This window comes from Falco cherrug, chromosome 19 (assembly GCF_023634085.1).
Source record: "Falco cherrug isolate bFalChe1 chromosome 19, bFalChe1.pri, whole genome shotgun sequence".
Lineage (NCBI taxonomy): Eukaryota > Metazoa > Chordata > Aves > Falconiformes > Falconidae > Falco > Falco cherrug.
The window spans coordinates 3596036-3617955 of NC_073715.1; the positions used below are offsets into that span (position 1 = coordinate 3596036).

The window sequence follows — 21920 nt, forward strand, 5'->3', positions numbered from 1 at the left end:
CCACACACCCCCCATCCACCCCCTCCCAAAAGATTCCACCCACCGGTAACCCTCAGCATCCCCCCGGATCAACCCCCTAATCCCCTTAAGGATGCTGGAGATTACGGCAGCATCTGGAGAGGGAGGGGGTCGCGCCCCCCCCCCCCCCGCGTGTGTGTGTGTGTGTGTTCCCCCTTCCCCCAGGGATGTCCCCAAGGGTGAGGCTGGACCAGCGGGGTGGCTGCCACAGTGAGTGGGGTGTGGGGAGAGGATGCTAATCCCCCTCCTCAACCCTGCAGCCCCCCAGGACCCCCCCCCAGCTGTCCCCAGCTGCGGGGGGGGGAGAGAAGCAGGTATTAAAGCAGGAGTCGTCTGCTTGGGAAGCAGATAATCCATAGGGAATCGACCGCTGAAAGCCTATTAAAATACACCCAGCTGGTGACCCCTGCCCGGGCAGGGGGAATTAAACCACCCTTCTGCCCCCACCAAAGCTGGGAAGCCCACAGGGCGGGAGGGGGGGCTGTCACCCATGTCCCCCTCCCAAGGAAACGAGACGCAGACAGGGCTGGCAGAGGTTCCCCACGTTGGAGCTTTATTTGCCGGGGAGGGGGGGCCAGCATGAGGCAGAGGGGGGGTGACGTAGGGTCGTGGGGGGATATACAGTCCCCAAGCAGCGGCAGGGGGTCACCGGGCTATAACCGGCCGCGAAGGGACCGCAGGAGCATCTCCAGCTGCTGGTCCAGGGACACCGCGTCCCCGTCGTTGGTGATCACCCAGTCGAAGGCCACTCCTTGGTCCAGGCCACACTCGGACTCGGCATCATCCACCCCTGGGGAGCAGCGGAGCCGTGGGAGCCCCCGAGGCGCGTCAGGATCCGTCCATCCCCCCATCCATCCCGCCCAGAGCTGGGGGGACTTTATCCAAACCCCCCAACCAGGGGCTGGTGCCGGTGGAGCTGTGCCCGCGGGGCAGCTGCTGTGCCGGCACAGCCTGGTTTTGGTGCCGCACTCGGGGCAGCGTCGCTTGGTCACCCACCAGCCACAAAGACCCAGTTCCTCCTCTTCCTCGTCTCCTCGCTGGCCACCACCCGCACGGTCTGCACCGCAGCCCCGTACGCGGCCCGGAACCACTCCACATCCGAGAGGCGCCGCGTGTCGCTCACCACCTGTGTGAAGGTGCCGTCAGTGCCCACCCCGTGCCCCTGGCCCCCCACGGACCCCCCAGCTCACCCACACTGGCTGCGCTGCCCCCGCCACTGCCATCCTGCAGAAGAAGCCGGGGTCGGCGTGGCGCCTCTCCTCGCCCCAGCGGATCATGTCCTGCCGGTACAGCTCCTTGTAGGCACTGGCGTCCAGGAGCCGCTGGAAATCCAGGCCATGCTCCTGCGGGAAGAGGAGGTCAGCGGGCACCGCATGGCACAGCACGGTATGGACGGCATGGCATGATGCGGCACAGCATAGCACAGCACGGCACAGTGTGGCACAGCGCAGCATGGCATGGCACGGCATGGACAGCACAGCATGGCACAGCATGGTGCAGTGTGGCACAGCGCAGCATGGCATGGCACGGCATGGCATGGTGCAGCACGCCGTGGCGCAGCACAGCACGGTGTAATGTGGCGCAGCACAGCGCAGCACGGCATGGCACGACACACCATGGTACAGTATGGCACAGCACAGCATGGCAAGGCTTGGTGCAGCACGGCACAGTTAAGCACAGCATGGAATGGCAAGAAATGGTGCAGCATGGCAGAGCACGGTGTGGCACGGCATAGTGCGGCACGGCGTGGCACGGCTTGGTGCAGCGTGCCATGGCTCAGCACAGCATGGCGTGGCGTGGCATGGCACAGGTAAGCACGGCATGGCATGATATGGCGCAGCATGGCAGAGCATGGTATGGCACGGCATAGCGCAGCGTGGCACGGCACAGCGTGGCTCAGCGTGGTGCAGCGTGGAATGGCACAGCATGGCACAGCTCAGCACGGCGTGGGACGGCATGGTGTGGGACATGTTCTGGCAGGGCTCAGCGTGGTGTAGCGTGGCACAGCGCGGTGTGGCGTGGCGTGGTGTGGCAGGGCGCGGCAGGGCGGCGGTACCTTGGCATACTGCTCCTTGAGGGGCCCGGAGAGGCGCAGGATGGTGCAGATGTCGGGGCCCAGCCTGTACGGGAGGGGTCAGCGGCACCGGGCGGCTCCACCCGGGCAGGTCCTGGCCTCCCCACCCTCCGGTACCGGCCCCGCCCCCCGGTACCGGCCCCGCCCCCCGGTACCGGCCCCGCCTCCCAGCCCCGGCCCCGGCTCTGGCCCCGCCTCCTCGTACTGGCTCCACCCTCCGGTACCGACCCCGCCGCCCCGCTTCGGGCCCTCCTGCCGGTACCGGCCCCGCCCCCCGTTCTGGCCCCGCCCCCGGTACCGGCTCCGGAGCTCCTCGGCCACGAAGTCCTTCCCCGACTTCCTCTTCCCGCTCAGCAGCAGCACCGCGCGCGGCGCCGCCATCCGCCCGGCCGGCCCCGCCCCGGCCCCGCCCTTCTCTCCCCCCCCGCGGGGCAGCCGATGGTACGGCCCGGGCAGGGAGGGGCGGGGCGCGGCGCCGCTGACTCCGCCCCCCCGGCAGGTGCCCGCCTCACAGCGCCCCCTGCAGGGCGGGGCCGGCACAGCGCCGCACAGCGCGGGGAGGGGGAGGCACCCCAAAACCCGGCTGGGGCGGGGCACGGCGCCTTCCCCCCAGCACCCCCTGTGCCACCCAGCACCCCCCTTTCTGCCTCCACCCTGTTATGCCCCAGAACCCCATTTCCCCCCAGCACCCCGTGTTCCCCTCCAGCACGTTGTTTCCCCCCCCAGCACCCCCCTTTCTGCCTCCACCGTTCCCCCCCAGCACTCCCTGCTTCCCTCAGCACCCCCATTCCCCCCAGCACCCCGTGTTCACCCCCAGCCCCCCGTTCCCCCCCAGCCCCCCATGCTCCCCCTCAGCACCACATTTGCCCCCCCAGCACCCCATTTCTCCCCCAGCACCGTTTCACACCCCACACCCTGTTGCCCCCCCCAGCACCATTAATCCCCCGCACCCCATCTGCCCCCCCAGCACCCCCTTTCCCCCCCCCATTTCCCACACCCGCACAGCTCAGCCCAGCAGTGACTTTATTGCCCGGTGACAGCATCACACAGTGTGTCTGGCTGGGGCCCCCACGGTACCTGGCCCTGGGGGGCACAACGGCAGCCCCCAGACCCCCAAAATGGGGACCCCTTCCCTGGGGGGTGCTGGGTGAAGGCTGGGGGGGGGGGGGGGGGCAGCCACCCCAGCACACTACGGCACAACCCCCCCAGTTCTACCCCCCTGTGCCGTGCTGCCGTGGGGCTCTCCGCTCCTTCCCCGCCGCGCTGCAAGAGAAGGGGGGGCCATGATTCATGATCGGGTGACAGGGCTCAGCCCCCTGCCCCCCAAACCCCTCCAGGGACTCCCTGGCACCCCTCGGCCCCGGCTTACCCGCCGTAGTGCCGCAGCACGTACTCCTCGAAGCCATCGGCCGCCTCCTCATTGCCCCGCTCCCGCCGCGCCACCTCCTCCAGCAGCTCCTCCACGTCATCCACGAAGTCCACGAAGCGCAGGTGGTCGTGGGCGAAGGCCCCGTCGGCCCCGAAGGCCCCGTCCAGCCGCGCCGCCAGCCCCTCGAAGTGCCCCCCCCAGCCCAGCCGCCCCATGAAGGCCTCCAGTAGCTGCAGGAATTGCACCTTCTGCACCGGCTCCAGCGCAACCCCCAGCACCTCCTGCCCCTCCTTGCGGGCGCAATCGGCCACCCCTGAGCACCCCTGCGGCACCCGGTACCGGCTGAGCGGGGGCAGCTCGTGGGGACCCCACTGCGGGGGGCCGGGAGGTGATTTCCCCCAGGCTTTGCCCGGTTTGTGTTCCCGGGGGGGCCGGGGCTCCTTGCCGTGCTTGTGGGGTTTGCCGTGTTCCCTCCTCTCCCGCTCCTGTGGGGCCCCCCCGGTGCCGTGCCGCTTGTGCCGCTTGCTCTCCTTCTTCTCTGCCTTGAACGGCTTCTTCCAGGCTCCGGGAAAGGGCTTGGACCCCCCCACCTCCAGCTCCCGGCCTAGGCGCTGCTCCAGGGTGTTCAGCTCCTCCACAAGCCCCCCGAGATCCCCAGTGCCCCGTGCCCGCTCCAGAGCCCCCACCAGCTCCCGCCGCACCGCAGCCAGCCGGTCATGCCACCGGGCACCCTCCGGCCACACCGCATCCTCACCACGGGCCGGGGCGCCCGCACTGGGAGGCTGCTCTGCCTGCCCAGCCGGTGGGCTGCCCGGTGGTCCCACAGCCCGCAGGCGCTGCAGCTCGGCGCGGGCATCGCGGAGCGCGGTGGCCTCCTGCTCCAGCGCCGCGCGCAGCCGCGCGTTCTCCACAGCCAGGCTCTGGTGCTGCGCCGCAGCCGCTTCGCCATCGCTCCTCTGCAGAAGGGCGTGCAGCTCTTCCTTCTGGGCCTGGGGGGGCAGGGGGGGTCAGTGGGGTGGAAGTGGGAGAGCGGCATCAGGATCCAGCAGCCCGCTTCTCCCAGCCCGGCCGCGCTCGCCCACCTGCAGCTCCGCCTGCATGAGCCGGATCTCCTGGTTCTCCTTGGCCAGCTTGTCCAGGAGGAGGCTCACGGACTGCACGCTCTGGGGGTCCCCCGCGTCCGACGGTGGGGGCTTCTGCTGCGAGTCCTGGGGGAGAGGAAAGCTGGGAGCCCTGGGGGGGCTGGGGGCACTGCCTCCCCTTGGCCAGCTCAGCGGTGCTGAGCCCCGGCTGCGGACCACCTCCTTACGTTGCCATCAGCAAGCAGCGGTGACTCCGGGTCCCTGGCCGCTGTGTCCCGGCTCACCACGCTCTCCACCGGGCCTGGGGGGGAACAGGGTCGGGGGGGAACCGGGTGGGGGTGCCCAACCGTGGTCAAACGCCCGGGCTGCCATGGGGCCGCATTCTGCCCGACCACGACAGTCCCCTGTACTCACCATCTGCCGCATCATAGATGCCACCTGGGAAGAGGAAAGGACAATGAGGGGGATGCCAGGACCTACCCCTGAGACCCCCACCCTGCATCTGGGACCCCCCCTCACCCAAGACGACCAGCAGCCCCACAGCCACCAGCGCCAAGGCGCCCAGCAGGTACTTGCTCATGCTGAGCCCATCGTCATCACCGGCATCCAGCGTCTGCCGGCGCAGGGCAGGCGCGGGGTGCGGCGGTCCAGGACGGGGCTCGTGGCCCTGCCGTCGCCGCAGCCCCTCCGTGTCGTCATCGCTGCTGGTGCAGCTCCCCTCCTCTGTTGGTGGCCCTGGGGAGGGACGGGGGGACCTCCAGGGAGGGGCTGCGCCCCAGCACGGCCCCCCCCGGCTGCTCGCCTGCCAGGGCCTGACCTGCTTTGGGGGTGTCAGGGCAGGGCCCCGGCTCAGCGTCGGGCTCCTCCCGCTCGCTGCCATGTGGCACACTGGGCTGTGCCGAGTCAGCTGGGGTGGGCACGGCCCCGGGGGCCCCACACTCCTCCGGGTCCTGCGGACAGAGGGGCTGGGGTGTTACATGTCCCCACGGATTGGGGGGACGTCAGCCCCCCAGCCCCCCACTCACCCCCTGCCCGCTGCCCTCGGCACGCTGGCTCTGGGCGGGGAAGGCGGATGCACCGTCGGTGGCTGCGGAGAGGCAGAGAGCAGCAGTGAGCTGGTGACACCGGGGGGGACACCGCGTGTGCCCCCATCCCCGCGGCTGCCACCTACATGGGACAGCGTCCTGGGTGCCTTCCTCCAGCTCCTCATCCTCAGCCCCTTGGGAGGTCGAATCCTGCTGCGGGCCCACTGTGTCGACGGGCAGACCCTGGGAGAAGATTGGGGCGGGGGGGGAGGGGCGCAGGTGACACCTTCACCCCGACCACCGCGGGCCCCCCTGCGGCTGCAGCTGGGGGCAGAACGGGGGTGCCCCCAGCCCACACCTCACTGCCCGCCAGCACCCAGGTGCTGTCCGAGTCCCGCCAGTCTGATTTCTCTGCCATGGGGCTGGTCCGGAGCCACCTGCGAGGAGACGGATGGACAGACAGACGGGCGGAGGAAGGGAGGGAGGGATGGACAGACGGACAGAGGGATCGAGGGACAGATGGAGGAAGGGAGGGACGGACGGATGGAGGGATTGAGGGACAGGCGGATGGACAGACGGATGGAAAGACGGACAGACAGAGGGACTGAGGGACAAAGGGATGGACAGACGGATGGAGGGGGGACATGGACAGGTGGATGGAGGGACAGACGAACGGAGGGAGGGAGGGATGGACAGATGGATGAAGGGATGGATGGATGAAGGGACAGAGGGACGGACGGAGGGAGGGATGGACAGATGGAGGGACTGAGGGACAGACGGATGGAGGGACAGATGGATGGAGAGACAGACCAACAGAGGGATTGAGGAACAAAGAGATGGGCAGACGAACGGAGGGGGGGACGGACAGACGGATGGAGGGATGGATGGATGAAGGGACAGAGGGACGGATGGAGGGACAGATGAACGGACAGATGCCGGGACAGACAGATGGAGGGAGGGATGGACGGATGGCCAGACGGACAGACAGGACCCGGCTCCCAGCACCACCAGGGTTTGACCGGGAGAGCCGCAGACCCCCCCGGCTGCCGCAGGGAGCGGCCCCGCTCAAAGCCCCGGCAGGACCGGAGCCCCCCGGACCCCCCCGGCAGCAGCTGCCACCGCTGGGTATTTTTAGCCGGGTGATGCCACCCGGCAGGTGGACGGGGACGCGGGGCCCGGCATGGGGACACCACGGCCCGGCACGGGGACACCGGGAGCCTCGCTCGGGCTCCCGCAGACCCGGGAAGGCGGGGGTGTGTGTGTCTCGAACAGCCCCCGCCGCCCCCCCCCCGGGGACCCGGAACCGGCCCGCAGGGAGGGTGTCACAGCGTGTGACAGCCCCGCCGCTGCCAACCCCCACCCCCGCGGTCGCAGCAGCGGGCGATGCCCGGTCACACCGTGCCCGCCGCCCCGCTGCGCACCCCCGGCCCGGGGCCGGCCTCCGCTCCCGGTACCGGCCCCGCTCCCGGTACCGGCCCCGCGGGCTGCACCGCGCGGTCCCCGGGGCAGGCGGGGGCCTCTGGGGGCCGCCCGGTACCTGGTGGCGCGGCCGCGGTCCCGCCGGTAACTTTCCCCGGTCCCTCCGGTAACTTTCCCCGGGGCCGGTCGCCGCCCTCGGGAAGGGGCGCGCACGTGACGCCAACAGCCAATGGGGGCAGGAGGCGGCCGCCGCCGACCAATGGGACGGTACGGGGCGGGGGCACGCGAGGACCCGCCGGTACCGGACAGCCCCCCCCCCCCCCCCCCTTTCCCCTCCCCTCCCCCCCCCCGACGGGAGCGGAGCCAGACACGGACACGCGCGTTTCAGAATTTTATAGCGACGGTACAAAAGTTTCCATTAACGATCGGATAAAATTGAGGGGGGGTGGGGCACCGGGACCACCCCGGGTACCGGAGGGAGGAAGAGGCGGGGAGCACCGGAGCACGGGGAGGGGGGCACCGGGACCACGGCACAGCCTCCAGGGGAGTTATAGATGGCGGTGGGACCAGATTCCCCCCCCCCCCCCAGCAAGGGTATTGCTACCCCTCCCCCACCAGGCAGAGCTGGGGGGCGCAGGGTGGCACCGGGAAGCCTCAGCCCCCGAGGGCCGGTGCACCGGAGCCGGAGCCCCCCTTGCAGCAAAGGGTTGGCAACGGCACGGAGCCTGCGGTGGGTGCCAGCAGCACGAGGAGCTGCAGCCAGTGCCTGGTGCCGTCTCTCTGGCTGGCGAGGGGGGGGGGGGGAGCAACAGCTACAAAAAAAGGGGGTTTGGTCCTAAATTGGTGGGGGACGCTGTACACGGTGGCGGGAGGGCGGCTCAGCCGTCATTGGCGGCCACCAGTTGTCCCATGCCCTCCCGGACGTAAACCGACTGGATCTCCTTCGTCTTCAGGCAGAAGTCACAAGCCCAGACGGCGGAGGCCTCGGTGGTGAGCAGCCCGTAGGCGTTCTCCGTCATCCCCGTGCACTCCCGGTGGAACCACTTCTGGCAGGAGGCCTCGCACAAGATGGCATCCTGGTCGTCGTTCACTTCGTTGCGGCAGGCCCCGCAGGGGTACACCAGCCCCGGTGGCGGCTGGTGACCGGACCCGCCGGCCGCCTTCCCGGGGGGGGGTGGCGGGAGGCTGTTGGTTTCGGGGGTGCCGGCGCCACGGCCGGCGCTGTTGGGGGCGAAGCCAGGCTGCGCCCCGTTGACAGCGGCAGGAGAGCCCGAGTGCTGCTCCTGGGCGAAGGTGCTGGGGGGCGGGTTGAGGTTCTTGCCCCCCTCCTCGCCGCCGGCGGGGAAGCCGGGATCAGCCCCGGGGAAGGGGCTGGCGGTGGGGGGCAGGGGGGGCATGCTCTGCCCAGGGCGCTGCATGGGTGACTGTCCAAAGAGATTGCCGGGCTGGCTGAAGCGCTGAGCCACTGCCGGCCCGCCGGGAGGGTTGAGGGCCGGCCCAGGACCCATGTCCCCCCGGGGGGGCTGCCCCATGGTGGGGGAGATCATGGGCCCGAAGCCCCCGACGGGCCCCTGCATCAGCTGCCCCATGGGGGGGCTGAAGTTCTGTCCGAGGGGCTGGCTGAAGGGCTGCCCGGGGAAGCTCATGCCCCCGGGCTGGACGTAGTTGGGGTTCTGGGGGGGCATGCTGAAGGCCGGGCCGATCTGCCCGGGGGCGAAAGGCGGGGGCTGCCTCCGCAGGGGCTGCGGACCCCCGCCATAACCGGGGGGCACCTGTGGTGACATCCCCCCCTGGACGCGGAAGCCGCCGAAGGGCACCGGGCTGCCCAGGAAGGGGGCGGGGGCTGCCCCCACCTTGGGGGCCCCGAAGTCATCCTCGAAGGGGTTGGAAGCCACCAGGTGGTCCACCATGGGGGTGGGCGGCGGGGCGAACTCCGAGAGGTGCGAGTAAGCGGGACCCTGCGGGGAGAAGGCGGCGGTCAGGGCTGCGGCCCGTCCCGGTGCCGGTCCCGGTGCCACCCGCAGCCCGGCCCTACCTGCGTGTTGGATTTGCGCCGCTTCTTCTCGGGGCTCTTCATCTGCAGCCCTGCGGGGACAAGCGGGGCCGCGTCAACCCGGGGCCCGGGCCCGCGTCAACCGGGGCCGGCCCGGCCACCCGTGCTCACCTGCCTTCCCCTGCTTCCGGCCGGGCCCGCTGGCGGCGGCGCTGCCCGCGGGGTGCGGGGGCCCCGGCGGGGGCGGCGGGGCCGGGACGCCTCCCTCCAGCTTCTCTGCGTGCGGGGCCGCCATGGCCCTCACTGCCGCCGCAGTGCCATAGCCCCGCCGCCGCTCCTCCGCGCGGCGAGCCCCACCGGAACCGGAACCCGCGCGGGGCCAATCAGCGCGCGCGGAGGCGGGGCGTGCGCGCGTGGGAAGTACCACAGCGCGCTGGCGGGGGTGGGACCGGGGCGGACCAAGCGCTGCCCGCTGGGGGGTGGGTAGCGGGGAGAACCATACGCACGGGCCTGGGGGAAGGCGGACTGAACCAACTGCGGCGCGCGGGGGAAAGCGGCACGGCCCGTGTGCCGCGCCCGTAGGGGAGAGAGGGAACGGACCATCGCAAGGCCCTCGGGGGGGGGGGGGGGGGGGGGGGGAAGGGGGGAGGGGAAGGAGGGGCGAAGGGCCCATGTGCCGAACAGGGGGCGCCGCCGCGAGCCCCGTGCCCCCCCTCACACGAGCCAGGGACTAGAGAAATACCAACTTTAATACCAACCGCCGGTTCCTTTGGTATAGCGGGGCCCGGGAGGGGGGCCCGGGGCTGGGAGGGGGGGAAGGGCTGCGCTTTGGCTTGGGGGGGGGGTAACACCGTGCATGCAGGGGGACAACCCCGCCCCCCCCCCGGGACGGAGCCCAGCCGGGACCCCGGGGGCTGGGCAGGGAGGGGGGCGGGGGAGCACGTCCCGGGAAGGGGCACGGGGGGGCAGGGGGGGCAGTGTCCCCAAGCCCCCTGCCCAGCGGCTTTGCATAAGAGTGGGACCTGCGGGGTCAAGGCACAGAGTTACACGTAAAGTGATCGGGTACAGTCGGTGCAGGGCTGGCCGGGCCTTGTGCTTGGGGGGAGCCGAGCCCCCCACGGCCCCCTCCCTCCACGGCCCGTGGGCAGGGGGCGAGGCGAGGCAGCCCCCCCTCCCCCGGCACGGCTCTGCCAGCCCCCAGCCCGTGGGCACACCGGCGAGCGGGAGCATGGCCCCGGCACAGCCCCGGGGCCACCTTTTGGTAAGAGCTGAGCTGCTGTGCAAAGGCTGGAGCTGGGAGGAGGTGGGGGCTTTGGCAACAACAGCCCCCCAGCCCTGCCGGCAGCTCCCACCACGCCGCCTGGGCCCCCCCACGGCCACCAGTGCCGCGTGGCAGAGGGGGACGGGCCCCCCAGTCATGTCCAGGCTCAGTCCCGGGCACAGCACGTGGCTGAGGGTCCGAGGGCTCCCTGGGGCAGGGAGCAGGGCCGGGGGGGCTGCGCACCAAGGGCCCCCCCAGGCGCTCACAGTCTCCGCTCCACCGGCTGCTGCAGGCACATCTCGCTGCCGGCCGAGATGATGGGCAGGTGATTGTCCATGTGGTAGCTGATGAGGTGGCTGACGCTCTCGAAGCGGTGGTCTTTCGTCCGCACCTGGGGGAGGGGGGGGGACAGCAAGGAAGGGGCATCAGGAGGCTGCTGATGCCCACAGGGGGGCCAAAGCCACCCACCAGGGGGGAGCAGCCCTCACCCCCCACGCTCCACCAGGCTCTCTGTGCCACCAAGCCAGCCCAGAGATGTCCCCTGAGGAAGCCCAACATCCCGGTGGCTCTTGTAAACCCCAGCCCCCCCCCTCCCAAGCCACACAAAGCCCCGTCCTCAGCACATTCCATGGACTCACCACTCCCTCGGGATCCACGAGCAGTAGATGCTTGGGCTGCCCACCCTGCAAGCCGGTCAGCACGTACTGACCGGGGGTGGTGGTGCTCTCCCGCACCAGGAAGTCTCCATTGACCTTCAGCAGCTTCTCTGCCTCCTTACGGTTCATCTTCCCATGGTACCAGGGCTCCCGCCTCAGCTGCTCCTCCATGGAGGCCACCACCTGGGCAGGGGGCAGCCCCACAGGCACAGACGGGGGGACACGCAGGGCATCTTCAAAGGGCTCTGCAAAGAGAAAGGAACGTGGAGGGGGGGTGATGTGACTGACCTCACCGCCACCCCCACCCCCAGACCAGCACAGACACCACCCCCCCCCGGCCAGGCACGGCCATGGCCGCCATCGCACTCACTCATGTCGAAGAGGTCCCTCTGGGCGCTGCCGTTGGCCGTTGCGGGGGTGCCAGCAGCCACCACTTGGCGCGTCTTGTCCATGTTCTGCACATTGACGTAAGACGGGTCATCGAACAGGTCTGTGCGTCCCAACACACCTGCCGGAGCCGGGTATTTCTCTCTCCCTGCTACAAAGAGCACGGTGGTCAGCAGGGCTCCATCCTGCCGCAGCCCCAGTGCCAGGGCGTGCTGCTGGAGCATTTGGGGTCCAGGAAAGCAGAGACCGGCCAGATCCATCACGTTACCTTGGGCAGGAGCATGCTGCTTCCGAGGGTCGTACTCCCCACCAGACTGGCCGACAGGCTGCAGGGAGAGATGGGTGCTGAGCCCTGCTGTGCTGCCCACCCCTTCCCACCACCACCCCGAGGTTCCTGGGGGACACGTGCCATGGCTTTGGTGGTGGAATAACCCTGAGCCAAGCACCCACAGCCCGCCTGGCATCCCTGCATCTCCCTTGTAACATGGGGTCTCCCCAAGAGGATGTGCCTGGAGCCTTACCAGCGTGGCCCCCAAGTGATTGGGGGTTTGTGCAGCCCCGTCCCGCAGCCGCATGTCCACGACCCCCCCAATGGGGGGCTCCTTGCCAGGGAAGTCATTGTAGTACTGGTGATCTGGAGGTGGTTCGTCCTCTTCCTCATCCCAGGCAGAGCCATCAAACCCCGCCATCCTGGGAGGACGTGGCACGGATGAGCAGCCGACCGCAGCCGGGGCTGCAGCCCCTCTCCAGAGCCCAACTCGGACACCCTCCCACCGTCCCCCTTCCCACACAGCCCTGCCCTTACCTGTCATGGGGTGTTACCAGCTTGGGGGGGTTTTTCAGGTACTGCTTGAACCGCAGCTCGAAGGCCTGCCCGATGGTGCTGATCACGTCCTGCGCCAAGCCCTCGGGGCACTCCAGGATATGGCAGGCTGGGCAGGGAATGGCAGGATGGGAGCACGGAATCCCGATGCTCTCCACCCCTCCAGCCTGCCCTGTGCACCCCAGAGCATCCTTACGGGGGACCCAGTGCCTCCCCACCACCCTGAGCTGTGCCTAAACATCCACCCAACGGGGCTGTGGCACTTGGGACCCCCAGCAGCATCCTCACCTCGCTGGTTGACGGGGTCTTTGGCAACATAGGCGACATATTCGGCTGTGTCCTGTGGGCAAGACGCCGGTGGTGAGACAGGACTGCCAGGGAGACTTTAGAGAGAAGGCAGGAGAGGCACCAATCCCTAGCACGGGTCAGGGCACACGTGGACGGGGACCCCACGTACTCACCGGGTCTCCCCCCGAAGCGAAGGAGATGGACTGCATGTGGTGGTTGGCAATGATCTGCAAGGCAGAGAGTTTGTTGGATGTAGCTAGGAGCTCCTCTGGGTCCAGCCAGAGGTGGCACCTCCTGCCTGCCACGTTCCTCGCAGGGCTGGCCCAGCACGGGGCCTTACAAGCTTCCAGAGCCTTGGTTATGAGCCACAGGCCACCAGGAAAAGGGCTGGGACAGCAACAGGGCTATTGGGAGTGGGATCAAAACCAGGAGACCTGGTCCCACATCAGGGGGACCTGGGGGTCTCCCAGTCTCCAGAGCAGATCCTGCAAAGCATGCGGGATATCGCCCCAACCTCCCCATCCCCAGGGACTGAGGGGAGGTGGGCACTCAGCAGGTCACCCAGCCCACCCACCCAGCCCTTAGGGAGGCTGAGGACATCTCCCCTGCCTCGGTGGGGCCCAGGGTGAGGGACACGAGGACTCCTGCTCATCTGAAGCCAGCTGCCCGGCCCCTCACCACTCTCACCTGCTTGCAGTCAGAAGCCATGAGGTTGAGGCTGCTGGTGGAGATGGTCAGGGTGATGGGCATGCCGGCAAACTTCAGGTTGCTTTTGCCCAGGATGGAGTTCAGGGAGCGGCCGCAGGGCTGGGGGCAAATGGCAGCATGGGGAAGGGGCTCCCCAGGCCAGGCACAGCCTGGTGGCGGGGGGACACCTTGCTGCCCTCCGCAGCAGAGACGGGCACCTCGTCCTCACCACCGCCCCTGCCAAGCTGGGAGGTCAGTGCCCCCAGCTGCCCAGCCCGGGCACAGCTAGCTGGGCTGGGACCCGGTCCCGTGCCCCCCGCAGCCCCCCCACCCCCAGCCTCACCTTCCTTCTCCGCACAGCTCCCTTGGCACCAGGCACAGCCTCGCACACCAGCCCGATGGCCTCCCTGCAGGGAGCACAGCAGGGTGTCAGTCCCCACCAGTGCCTGCACTCCCTGTTCCCCTGTGACCCCCCAGCGAAGGGACCGAGGACATGGGAACCAGCGCAGAAGGGACAGGGTGACAAATGGGAAAGCCTCGGGCGGCGCCAGCTGTGGCTCTCCAAGCAGGGGAAGCATGCTGGCGTTAATATTTGACGGGGCTGAAGGCAGCCTGGCCACCATCACAAGACCCACACGCCACCAGAGGCTGGCATGGGGCTCAGACCACCCCCCCAAAAGCGGCAGCCCCTGGGGAGAGGCAGAGCTCACCTGGTGACCTGTGTCCTGGTGTTAAAATCCAAAGCCCTCATGGACTGGAGGACTTCCACGCAGCCCATGTACTGGGGGAGAGAGCAGGGTCAGCCTGGCCACCCACAGGGTCTGTCCCCTACACAGCCGGGGTGGGGGCTGGGGCCCCGAGCCCCCCGGCTCCGCAGTGCTGACCTCCCAGCTACCCCAGTGCCCACCTGCCACCCCCAAGGCGCATCGCAGGAGGTGCCCACATCCCCATCGTCACCCTTCCCACACTCCTGCGGTCCCTGGCACTCACCCGGACGTGGTAGGAGACCCCGGGCCCCATGACCTTGTCATCTGGGTGCAGCCAGCCGCGGGTGGGCTTATTGACAAAGCTGCCGTGGCGGGTCCATTCGTCACCCCCCAGCTGGCCGCCTTCCACCCGCGTCTTCTTCCCACAGCTCAGCTTGTTCATATCCTGGGAACAGACAGTGACAGGTCCTGCTGAGTCGGGGCCGGCAGCCCCCCCTGACGCTGGTGCCAGGGTCCCGGCAGGGCCGGGGTCCCCTGGGCTGCCGCCAGCCGAGGAGCCCCGCAGGCTGAGCAGGTTGGCGGGGTTGGAGAGCTTCAGGTTGGCCATTTTGGGAAAGAAGGAGCAGAGGGTGGTGGGGCTGTCCTCTGACTCGGGCGAGAGCTCCCCAAGAGGCACCATGGGGCTGAGGGAGGAGGAGGAGAGGGAGCCAGGCAGAGACCGCGTGCTGGTGAGGGACTCCACCGGGGAGGCTGGGCCCCCCACGGCCTCCTCCAGAGAGGAGACGGACTCATTCCGCAGGTGGCTGTATTTGCTCTTCTGCAGGAGATCCATGCTGGAGAGAGGCGCGGGGTGGAGGCGGCTGGCAGGGTCTCACGGGGGCCCCACGGAGAGTCCGGGCGCCTGCAGCCGCCAGGAAGCCGCCCCCAAGCAGAAGCGTCGGCCGAGCTCCACGCCAGCTCCACGCCAGCCCGGCATGGCTGGCAGGGAGAGCCAGCCCCGGGACGCCAGGCAGCGTCCGTGCCGTCACAGCCGATCGTTCACGATCGGCGTCAGTAAGGATGCGCAGACCCGGCCAGAGGGAGAGTGACCCCACGCTCCCGCCACGGCAGGGAGAAACGGGGGCCGCAATGATGCCCCGGGGAGCGGGGCTCAGCACGCTGGACCCCCAACCTGGAGGTCCTCAAGCCCCCCAGCCCCACAGCGCTCCGGCAACCAATCCCATTGTCTTCAACCGGGGCCGGATCCAGCCCCTTGTGCCCAGCCGCCGGGTCCAGCACAGCCGCCCTCCGTCCCAGCCCCAGCGCTGCCCCTGCCGCACCAGCCGCTAAGAGGAAATCAAAAGCATGAATATTTAAAGCCCTGAGACAAGGCAACCACAGAGCGCATCCAAGCCCAGCCCAGCCCCGTTCCGAGCACCGTCCAGGAGCGAACAAGGTCCTTCTGTGGCGGCCAGCGCTACGCAAGCCACGTGCCGGCGGTGAGCAGCCGCTGTTGGCTCCCCAGGCTCTGCCCGGGGGGGCCACGATGCCAAGATGCCGCCGGTGCTCACAGCTGCTTGGGATGCAGGGACATCCAGTCCTTCGAGAGCGAGACTTCGGGCACGGATCTCACCGGAGGGCTAGCGGGAGGAAGAGGATGCCAGGGAGCAGGATACAGGTGGGCTGTCCAGCAGGCAAGACAGGGCTCAGCGCGGACCCCTGGCTGTGATGGGGAGCCGGCGGGAGAGGCAGTGGCTGCTGCTAATTGCTGCTGCTTCCCGCATCCCGGCCGGTGCTGAGCAGCGGCTCCTCCCGGGAGAGAAGGGGCTGCCGTTAATCGGAAGGGCCGTGCTGACTCACGGGTGGCAGGGCAGGATCTGGCCGCGGCGGGGCTGCGCAGGGCTGGGGCGCAGCACAGGAGGGGCTCCCGGCGAGGGGTGGGGACCCAGCGCCTATCTGGAGCAGAAAAATCAAGGTCACAGGCGGAGCTAGCGGGAGCCGGCAGTGAGAGCATGTCGGGGGGTAAACCTCAGACCCTTTACCGTGGGGAGCTGGGCAGAGCCCCCATCTGGGGTTGAGGGGGGCAGGGGCAACTCTCCCCCACTCCCCCACCCTCGGTGCACCAGCACACTGGTGGGACCTCGAGCCGGCCGGGCTGCACTGCCCGTACCCCCGCCGCTCTCCACGGCCTCATCCCCAGCAGCCCCCGTCGGGGCAAGAGCTGTCCCCCCACCACCTCCCATGGGCTGAAGCGGGGATCTCGGGCAGCCCCATGGTGCCCAACCCCTACGACCCACCACAGGCCAGGAGCTTCCCGGACACCGGGCACTCCGCAAAACCAGCCACCGAGCCCAAACTGGGTAAATCCAGCCCAAGGGAAGGGCTCTGCCCTGCTTGGACCCGCTGCCGGGCACTGCTCCGTCTCGCTTCCCAAAGGCTGGCACATCGCCACGGGGACAGGGAAATGGAAGCCAGGACGGAGCTGGAAATAGCCTCCTGCACAGCGCGAGGAGCTGCAGCTCACGCCAGCGGGTCCATCACCCGCCTCCTCTCGGCGCCGGAGCATCGCCTCAGCCGCACACCCCCATCTCCGCGAGCGCCAGCCCCCACCTCAGCCACCGCCGGCGGTGGTCCCAACAGGCGCAGAGAGCCCCTGCCAGCCGTCCCGCAAAGCTCCTGTCCCCACCGAGGGCCCCCGGCCGCTCGGCGCTGTGACCTTCCCGTGGCCGGCAGCGCCACTGCTCTGAAGAAAAGCAGGAAGCCCAAGGCCAGGGAGCCAGGAAGCCGCCAGCCCCGCGCGGGGCCAGCCACAGCCCCCGGCTGCTGGGGGGACCCCGCCTGGGTGGCGTCGAACGGGCGCAGGGCAGCGGGCTTCACCCACGAGGGTCCCACCGTTGGCTGTGGTCGCACGGCATGGGCTCCATGAGCCTGGACACCTCCCCAGCGCCCTGCCAGCAGGGCAGGAGGGAATTGCGCAGGGGCAAGGGGGTCTCCTCGGCCCCCTCCCAGCACCCTGGGGCCCGGCTGTCACTCAGAGAGGCCAGGGCTTGGAGCAGCTGTCCCCAACACCACCGAGGGGTCGGTGCACCTCAGGAGTCAGAGCTCCCCGCTCAGACGGGGCCTCTGCTTTTGTAAGATGGAACAATTCCTGATTTTATCAGGAATTGCCCAGGCCAGCCAGCCCATGTCCTGCCACCAGCCCGCATCAGCTCACGACAAGACGTATGGCTGCTCCCAGCCCTCAGAAACCAGAGGTGCTGCTGCCACGGCCCTCCCAGCCCCAGAGCCCACCCCAGGGCGTCAGAGCCCCTTCCCCAGCAGGCTCAGAGCACAGAAGGCAAACCGAGCTGGGTGCGGAGCCACCGAGCAGCAGCCCTGCCCCATCCAGCTGGCAGCAACCCTTCCCCTTGCCAGGCAGCCGGCAGCAGAGGACGAGCGGAGCAGCCAGAGCAACCGCCCCAGGGAGCTCCAGGGACACATCCCAGCCCAGCCGCTCTTCGTGCCCCGGCAGCAAGGAAAGACGTTGGATCCTCCTTGTGCACAGGAGAGGCAGAGGGACGCCAGCTACTTTTAGGCGCCTGGGGCTGGGACTTCATGCGCAGCCCGAGGCGAGGAAGAGGAGCAGAGAGGGGATGCTCAGGGGCCAGCTACCAGGCCAGCACCCGACATCCTCCCAGGAAACACAAACTGGGAGCTGAGTCAGAGACCTGGAACACGCCAGTGGCTTGGCAAGAAATTGCAGTGAGGAGCAGGCAGCCGCGTGCCGGCCGCTGCCGCACGTACACAGACCCCCTCGCTCCGACAGCAGCCACAGTGGAGCCATCCCCAAGCCTCCAGGGCTGGGGAGAAGACAAGAAAAACACTCAAATCCAGCCAACAGCTGGTTTTTTCCCCCCAAACTTCACAACAGCTTTGCACGGCATCTACGCATTCCTGCACACAACCTCTCTGCCGCTCAGGAGAGGGTCTAGGAGATGTCAGCAGAGACCTGGGGAGGAGGCTGGGGCCCTGCCAGCGGGGAGAGAGGGGAGGCAGGATCCACCACCGAAGCCACCTAGCCCTCCACCGAAGTCCTTACCACATACTCCATCGCCGGCGGAGGGCAGGGCAGGCCCCAGGCAGGGAACAGAAACACACAGCCCCTCTCGTCTGGCACTCCGACCTGCGGTTCGGGGACAAACAGGGAGTTAGCCAGCCCTGCCCCAGACCGCCGAGGTGGTGGCCCGGCACCAAGAGGCAGACCCTGCTCCTCCTCACTGACAGCAGGTGGACGGGGCCGTAGCAGCAGCACGATGCCAACACACGGGCGAGAGAGCCAGGGAAGCCTCCTGCTTCCCACCTGAGGGAGGGCAGAGCTGGGATGCACCAGGGCAGGAGGCCAAGCCTGGCTCTGCTGAGGCTTTGCCCACACTGGCAAACCGTGTTGGGGGCCAAGAGTCACTCTACGACCCAAGACAAGTACTGGAGCCGAACCCTGCCCAGCCCCAAAACCAGTGCCCAGAGGCCACACACAAGCAGGGAGAGCGGAGGCAGCCCAGGGGGCAGAGCTGCCCCCTCCTGCGCACCCCCTCGGCCAGCACCCTGCTGCAACAGTACGCCCGGAGCCCCTGGGGAGCGGTGAAGAGGGGAGCCAGGAAGGGCAGGAAGCTCTGCAAGGGGAAAACAAGGCAAGCGAAGCAGGAGCAGCTCTGGAGCCACTGCCCTTCCCACCCCCATCCCCCAGCCGATGCGGTTCAGACCGGCCAGCCGAGCAGCAAACATGATTTACTTCCTCGCAGCAATCATGCCCTTATCTGGGGCCTGCAAAGGCTGCGCTGGAGCCCAGGCGGGCACTAACGTGATTAGCTCGGCAGGCAGGGAGATAAGGAGGGCCCTGCTTGGCAAGCAGAGTGGCACAGATCGACCCTGCACAGGGCCCGGCAGCACCGCGCCGGGTTGCTCGCTGCTGAGCAAAGGCAGCGACGAGGTCCTCCAGACACTGGAGGCTGAGGTTGGCGGCACAGAATGAGGACTGAGACCCCGACCTGGGGTGCTCAGCCTCGCTGAAGCCTCCTAGGGGCCCAGTTCTGTCCTCTCCGAGGAGGGGACGCTGCCCCACACAGCTCCCATGGGCACAGGCGGCCCAGCCCTGCTACTCCCCCATCAAAGGGCTGTGGGTGGACACTTGGGTTCCACTTGGCTGGGAAGAGACGGCATCTTTGACCCCTCTGGAAGAGGCTGAGGCCGGGGTGTCCCTGGGGAGCACTGCTCAAAGCTGCCCTTTGCCCACAGGCTCCTGCAGCACCAGCCCAGCACAGCCGAGGTCATGTTCCCTCAGAATCTGGGGTCTCCCCAGGCCAGAGTAGTGTGAGGGTGACCTGAAAGTTAACTGGAGCAGCAGGGACAGCCTGAGACGGACGGACACACAGCCAGCACCCACCGCCAGTGACAAGGCAAGGGACTGCAAGGGGGAACATCCACCCCTGCCCGCAACAGCTGGGTCTGCCCCGCAAGTCTGGAGGCAGGAGGGTGCGCCCAGGCACTGCACAGGCCCAGGATCCCTCCGACCCCAGCCAGTGCCCCATCCAGTCTGGGGCGCAGGGACTTTCCCCAGACCCTCAAGGCGGTCCCCTGCCCATGTCGCACACCAGCACAGGACCCTGAGCGCCGGAGCAATGCAAGCCGGAGCCCAGCGAGTGGTTCCAGGGACACACAGCAGCCACCACAACCAGGGGGTCCTGGGCACCGCAGTCCCCCCAGTACCTGGGGGCAACTGAGCAGGCTGGCACAGCCCTGCCGTGGCTGGGCCACCCAGGGGAGGGAGCCAGGCCTGCGCCCCCCGCTCGGCTCCCCCACGCCGAGGCAACAGGGAAGGGGGGCCGGGCCCCGCAGCGCCGGGCCCCGGGAACGGCTGCGGCGGGACCCCCCGCTCGCTGCAGGGAAGGCGGCGGTGAGCAGGGAGGACTCGGCCCCGGCGGCGGCAGCACCGTCGCGGGGGCTCCCTGGGGCACGGCCCAGCACCGCGGGGCCTCACCCGCCCCGGGAGCCCAGGGCCTGCGCGGCCGCCGAGGCCGCACCAGTCCCCGCCGCGGCCCCTGGGCGCAGCCCCCCCGCCCCGGGCCGGCCCGCGCGCTCACCGGGGCACCATGGGTCTCCCGCCGGTCTCCTCCGGTCCCGGCGGCCGCGGTGCCCGCCCGTCCTCCCTCCCCCCGCCGCGCCGCCACTCACTTCCGGCTCACGCCCTCCAGCGCGGCCTCACCGCGCCCCATCACGTGACACCGGGCCGTGCCCGCCCCGCGAGGCAGCTGCGCCGTAGCCCCGCCCAATCCGGCCAGCGTTGACCAATGAACTCTAGCGGTGCGCCTTAGCGCCCCGCCCTCCAGGCGCTGTGAACCAATGGGAGCGAGGGGCGGCGGCGTTTGAAAGCGCGGCGGGGGCGGGGGCGCCAACGGCCCGGCGGGGCGCTGAGGCGAGGGGCGCGACGGGGCAGCGGCGGCGGCGGGGGGTGGCCGGGGAGGGGCGGCCAGGGCCCGCCGCCATGGCGCACAAACAGATTTACTACTCAGACAAGTACGATGATGAGGAATTCGAATACCGGTGAGGCGGGGGCGGGAGAATCGGTAACGGCTTCTGGGTGGGGGTGGGGCGGGGAGGGGGGTGTGCTGGTCACGGGCCCCTGTAGGGTTTGTGGGGGGGCTGTTCTGGTAGCGATTACCGGGGGGGGGAGGGGAACAGTTGTCCCGGTAACGGTTACGTTCCTAGGTGGGGCGAGAGGGAAGTTGTCTGGGTAACGGGGGGGGTGGGGGTTGTCCGTTATAGGCGTCGCTTGGGGGGGAAGGCGGGCAGGCCATGGCGTCCTGGTGGGACCGGGGGGGAGTTATCCCGGTAGCGGATCACCAGTGGGTGATGGATGGAAGTCCCGGATCCCGGTAACGGTTTCCCAGTGGATCGGGGCGGGGGGGGGGGGGCGGAGTCCCGGATCCCTGTTACGGTTCCTCAGTGGATCGGGGGGGCTCCCAGATCCCGATAACAGTTCCCCAGGGGTTGATGGAGGGGAGTCCCAGATGCCTGTTACAGTTCCCCAGTGGGTGATGGGGTGGTCCCAGATCCCGATAACAGTTCCCCTGTGAATCGGGGGGGTGGGGGTGGGGTTTCCCAAATTCCAATAACTGTTCCCCAGGGGGTGATGGAGGGGAGTCCCAGATCCTGGTAGTGGTTCCCCAGGGGGTGATGGGGAGGGTCCCGCATCCCTGTTACAGTTCCCCAGGAGGTGATGGGGGATTCCCCAGATCCTGGTAACAATGCCCCAGGGGGTGATGGAGGGGAGTCCTGCATCCAGGTTATGGTTCCCCAGTGGGTGATGGGGGGCTCCCAGATCCTGATAACAGTTCCCCAGTGGGTGATGGTGGGGTTCCCAGATCCTGGTAAGTTTCCCATGGGGTGATGGAGGGGAGTCCTGGATCCTGCTAATGGTTCCCCAGGGGGTGTTAGAGGGGAATCCTGGATCCTGGTTACAGTTCCCCAGTGGGTGATGCGGGGGGCATCCTGGTAATGGCACTGTATTGGGGCAGGGGGCTGGTCCCGGTAACGGTTCCCCGGGGGAACTCTCCAGTCAGGGGGGTGGGGGGATGCTCCTCTGTGCTCCCACTCCCTGCTGAGGGGTGTGGGGGCGCAGGCATGTGATGCTGCCCAAGGACATCGCCAAGCTGGTGCCCAAGACCCACCTGCTGTCAGAGTCGGAGTGGCGGAACCTGGGGGTGCAGCAGAGCCAGGGCTGGGTCCACTACATGATCCACGAGCCAGGTGAGCCCCGGGGGGATGGGACGGGACAGGTGGCAGCGGGGGGGCCTGGCCTGACACCTTCTCCCCCACCAGAGCCCCACATCCTGCTCTTCCGCCGACCACTGCCCAAGAAGCCGGAGAAGCGAGTGGCCCCCAGTCCACCGAAGGCCCCGGCCCACCCAAGCTGAGACAGCACCTTCTTCCTCCTCGGCGTTCCCGCGGGGCTGCGCCCCACGCCATGCCAGCGGGTGCTAATGATGCTCGGGTGCTAATGATGCTCGGTGCCACCCGGGTACTGCCGTGGCCGGTACCGGGGGTCCTCCCAGCCACAAGGCCGGAGCATGCTTCAAAGCGTCAATAAATGGATGTTTGGGAGCTCCCGTCTGCTGGG

The 21920-nt window shown here is 68.9% G+C and overlaps 5 protein-coding genes across 11 annotated transcripts; 1 reads left to right on the forward strand and 4 right to left on the reverse strand.

Annotated features, from left to right (window-relative positions):
• Window positions 1-545: 545 nt before the first annotated feature.
• Window positions 546-2651, reverse strand: PMVK (phosphomevalonate kinase). The gene is made up of 5 exons (XM_055696848.1): window positions 2391-2651; window positions 2075-2138; window positions 1209-1361; window positions 1015-1144; window positions 546-808 (listed from the first exon to the last, which is right to left on the reverse strand). Exons 1-5 carry the CDS (start codon window positions 2471-2473, stop codon window positions 672-674), a joined length of 567 nt encoding a protein of 188 aa, XP_055552823.1. The 5' UTR covers window positions 2474-2651; the 3' UTR covers window positions 546-671.
• A 447-nt stretch (window positions 2652-3098) lies between these two features.
• Window positions 3099-7199, reverse strand: PBXIP1 (PBX homeobox interacting protein 1). The gene is made up of 11 exons (XM_055696699.1): window positions 7106-7199; window positions 5927-6005; window positions 5715-5811; window positions 5569-5630; window positions 5361-5493; window positions 5063-5278; window positions 4958-4981; window positions 4771-4844; window positions 4544-4669; window positions 3462-4450; window positions 3099-3355 (listed from the first exon to the last, which is right to left on the reverse strand). The coding sequence occupies exons 2-11, from the start codon at window positions 5984-5986 to the stop codon at window positions 3304-3306; spliced, it is 1833 nt and encodes a 610-aa protein (XP_055552674.1). The 5' UTR covers window positions 5987-6005; window positions 7106-7199; the 3' UTR covers window positions 3099-3303.
• Window positions 7200-7365: 166 nt separating this feature from the next.
• On the reverse strand, window positions 7366-9365 carry PYGO2 (pygopus family PHD finger 2). The gene is made up of 3 exons (XM_055696774.1): window positions 9152-9365; window positions 9023-9072; window positions 7366-8945 (listed from the first exon to the last, which is right to left on the reverse strand). Exons 1-3 carry the CDS (start codon window positions 9273-9275, stop codon window positions 7866-7868), a joined length of 1254 nt encoding a protein of 417 aa, XP_055552749.1. The 5' UTR covers window positions 9276-9365; the 3' UTR covers window positions 7366-7865.
• Window positions 9366-9814: 449 nt separating this feature from the next.
• Window positions 9815-20045, reverse strand: SHC1 (SHC adaptor protein 1). Of its 7 annotated transcripts, none has more exons than XM_055696706.1 (14): window positions 19885-19943; window positions 17847-17930; window positions 14073-14234; window positions 13793-13863; window positions 13426-13489; window positions 13083-13202; window positions 12569-12622; window positions 12396-12447; window positions 12090-12216; window positions 11806-11974; window positions 11553-11610; window positions 11268-11432; window positions 10880-11142; window positions 9818-10632 (listed from the first exon to the last, which is right to left on the reverse strand). In XM_055696706.1, the coding sequence occupies exons 2-14, from the start codon at window positions 17856-17858 to the stop codon at window positions 10504-10506; spliced, it is 1446 nt and encodes a 481-aa protein (XP_055552681.1). In that variant the 5' UTR covers window positions 17859-17930; window positions 19885-19943; the 3' UTR covers window positions 9818-10503. The 7 variants fall into 7 exon arrangements, with proteins under 7 accessions (XP_027654687.2, XP_055552679.1, XP_055552681.1 ...); XM_055696705.1 differs by having other exon boundaries at window positions 9819-10632; window positions 11268-11435; window positions 19885-19940; XM_055696709.1 differs by lacking the exons at window positions 17847-17930; window positions 19885-19943 and adding an exon at window positions 19976-20045 and having other exon boundaries at window positions 9819-10632; window positions 11268-11435.
• Window positions 20046-20185: 140 nt separating this feature from the next.
• CKS1B (CDC28 protein kinase regulatory subunit 1B) lies at window positions 20186-21904 on the forward strand. Its single transcript, XM_055696858.1, has 3 exons — window positions 20186-20344; window positions 21423-21550; window positions 21623-21904. Exons 1-3 carry the CDS (start codon window positions 20286-20288, stop codon window positions 21715-21717), a joined length of 282 nt encoding a protein of 93 aa, XP_055552833.1. The 5' UTR covers window positions 20186-20285; the 3' UTR covers window positions 21718-21904.
• Window positions 21905-21920: the final 16 nt, after the last annotated feature.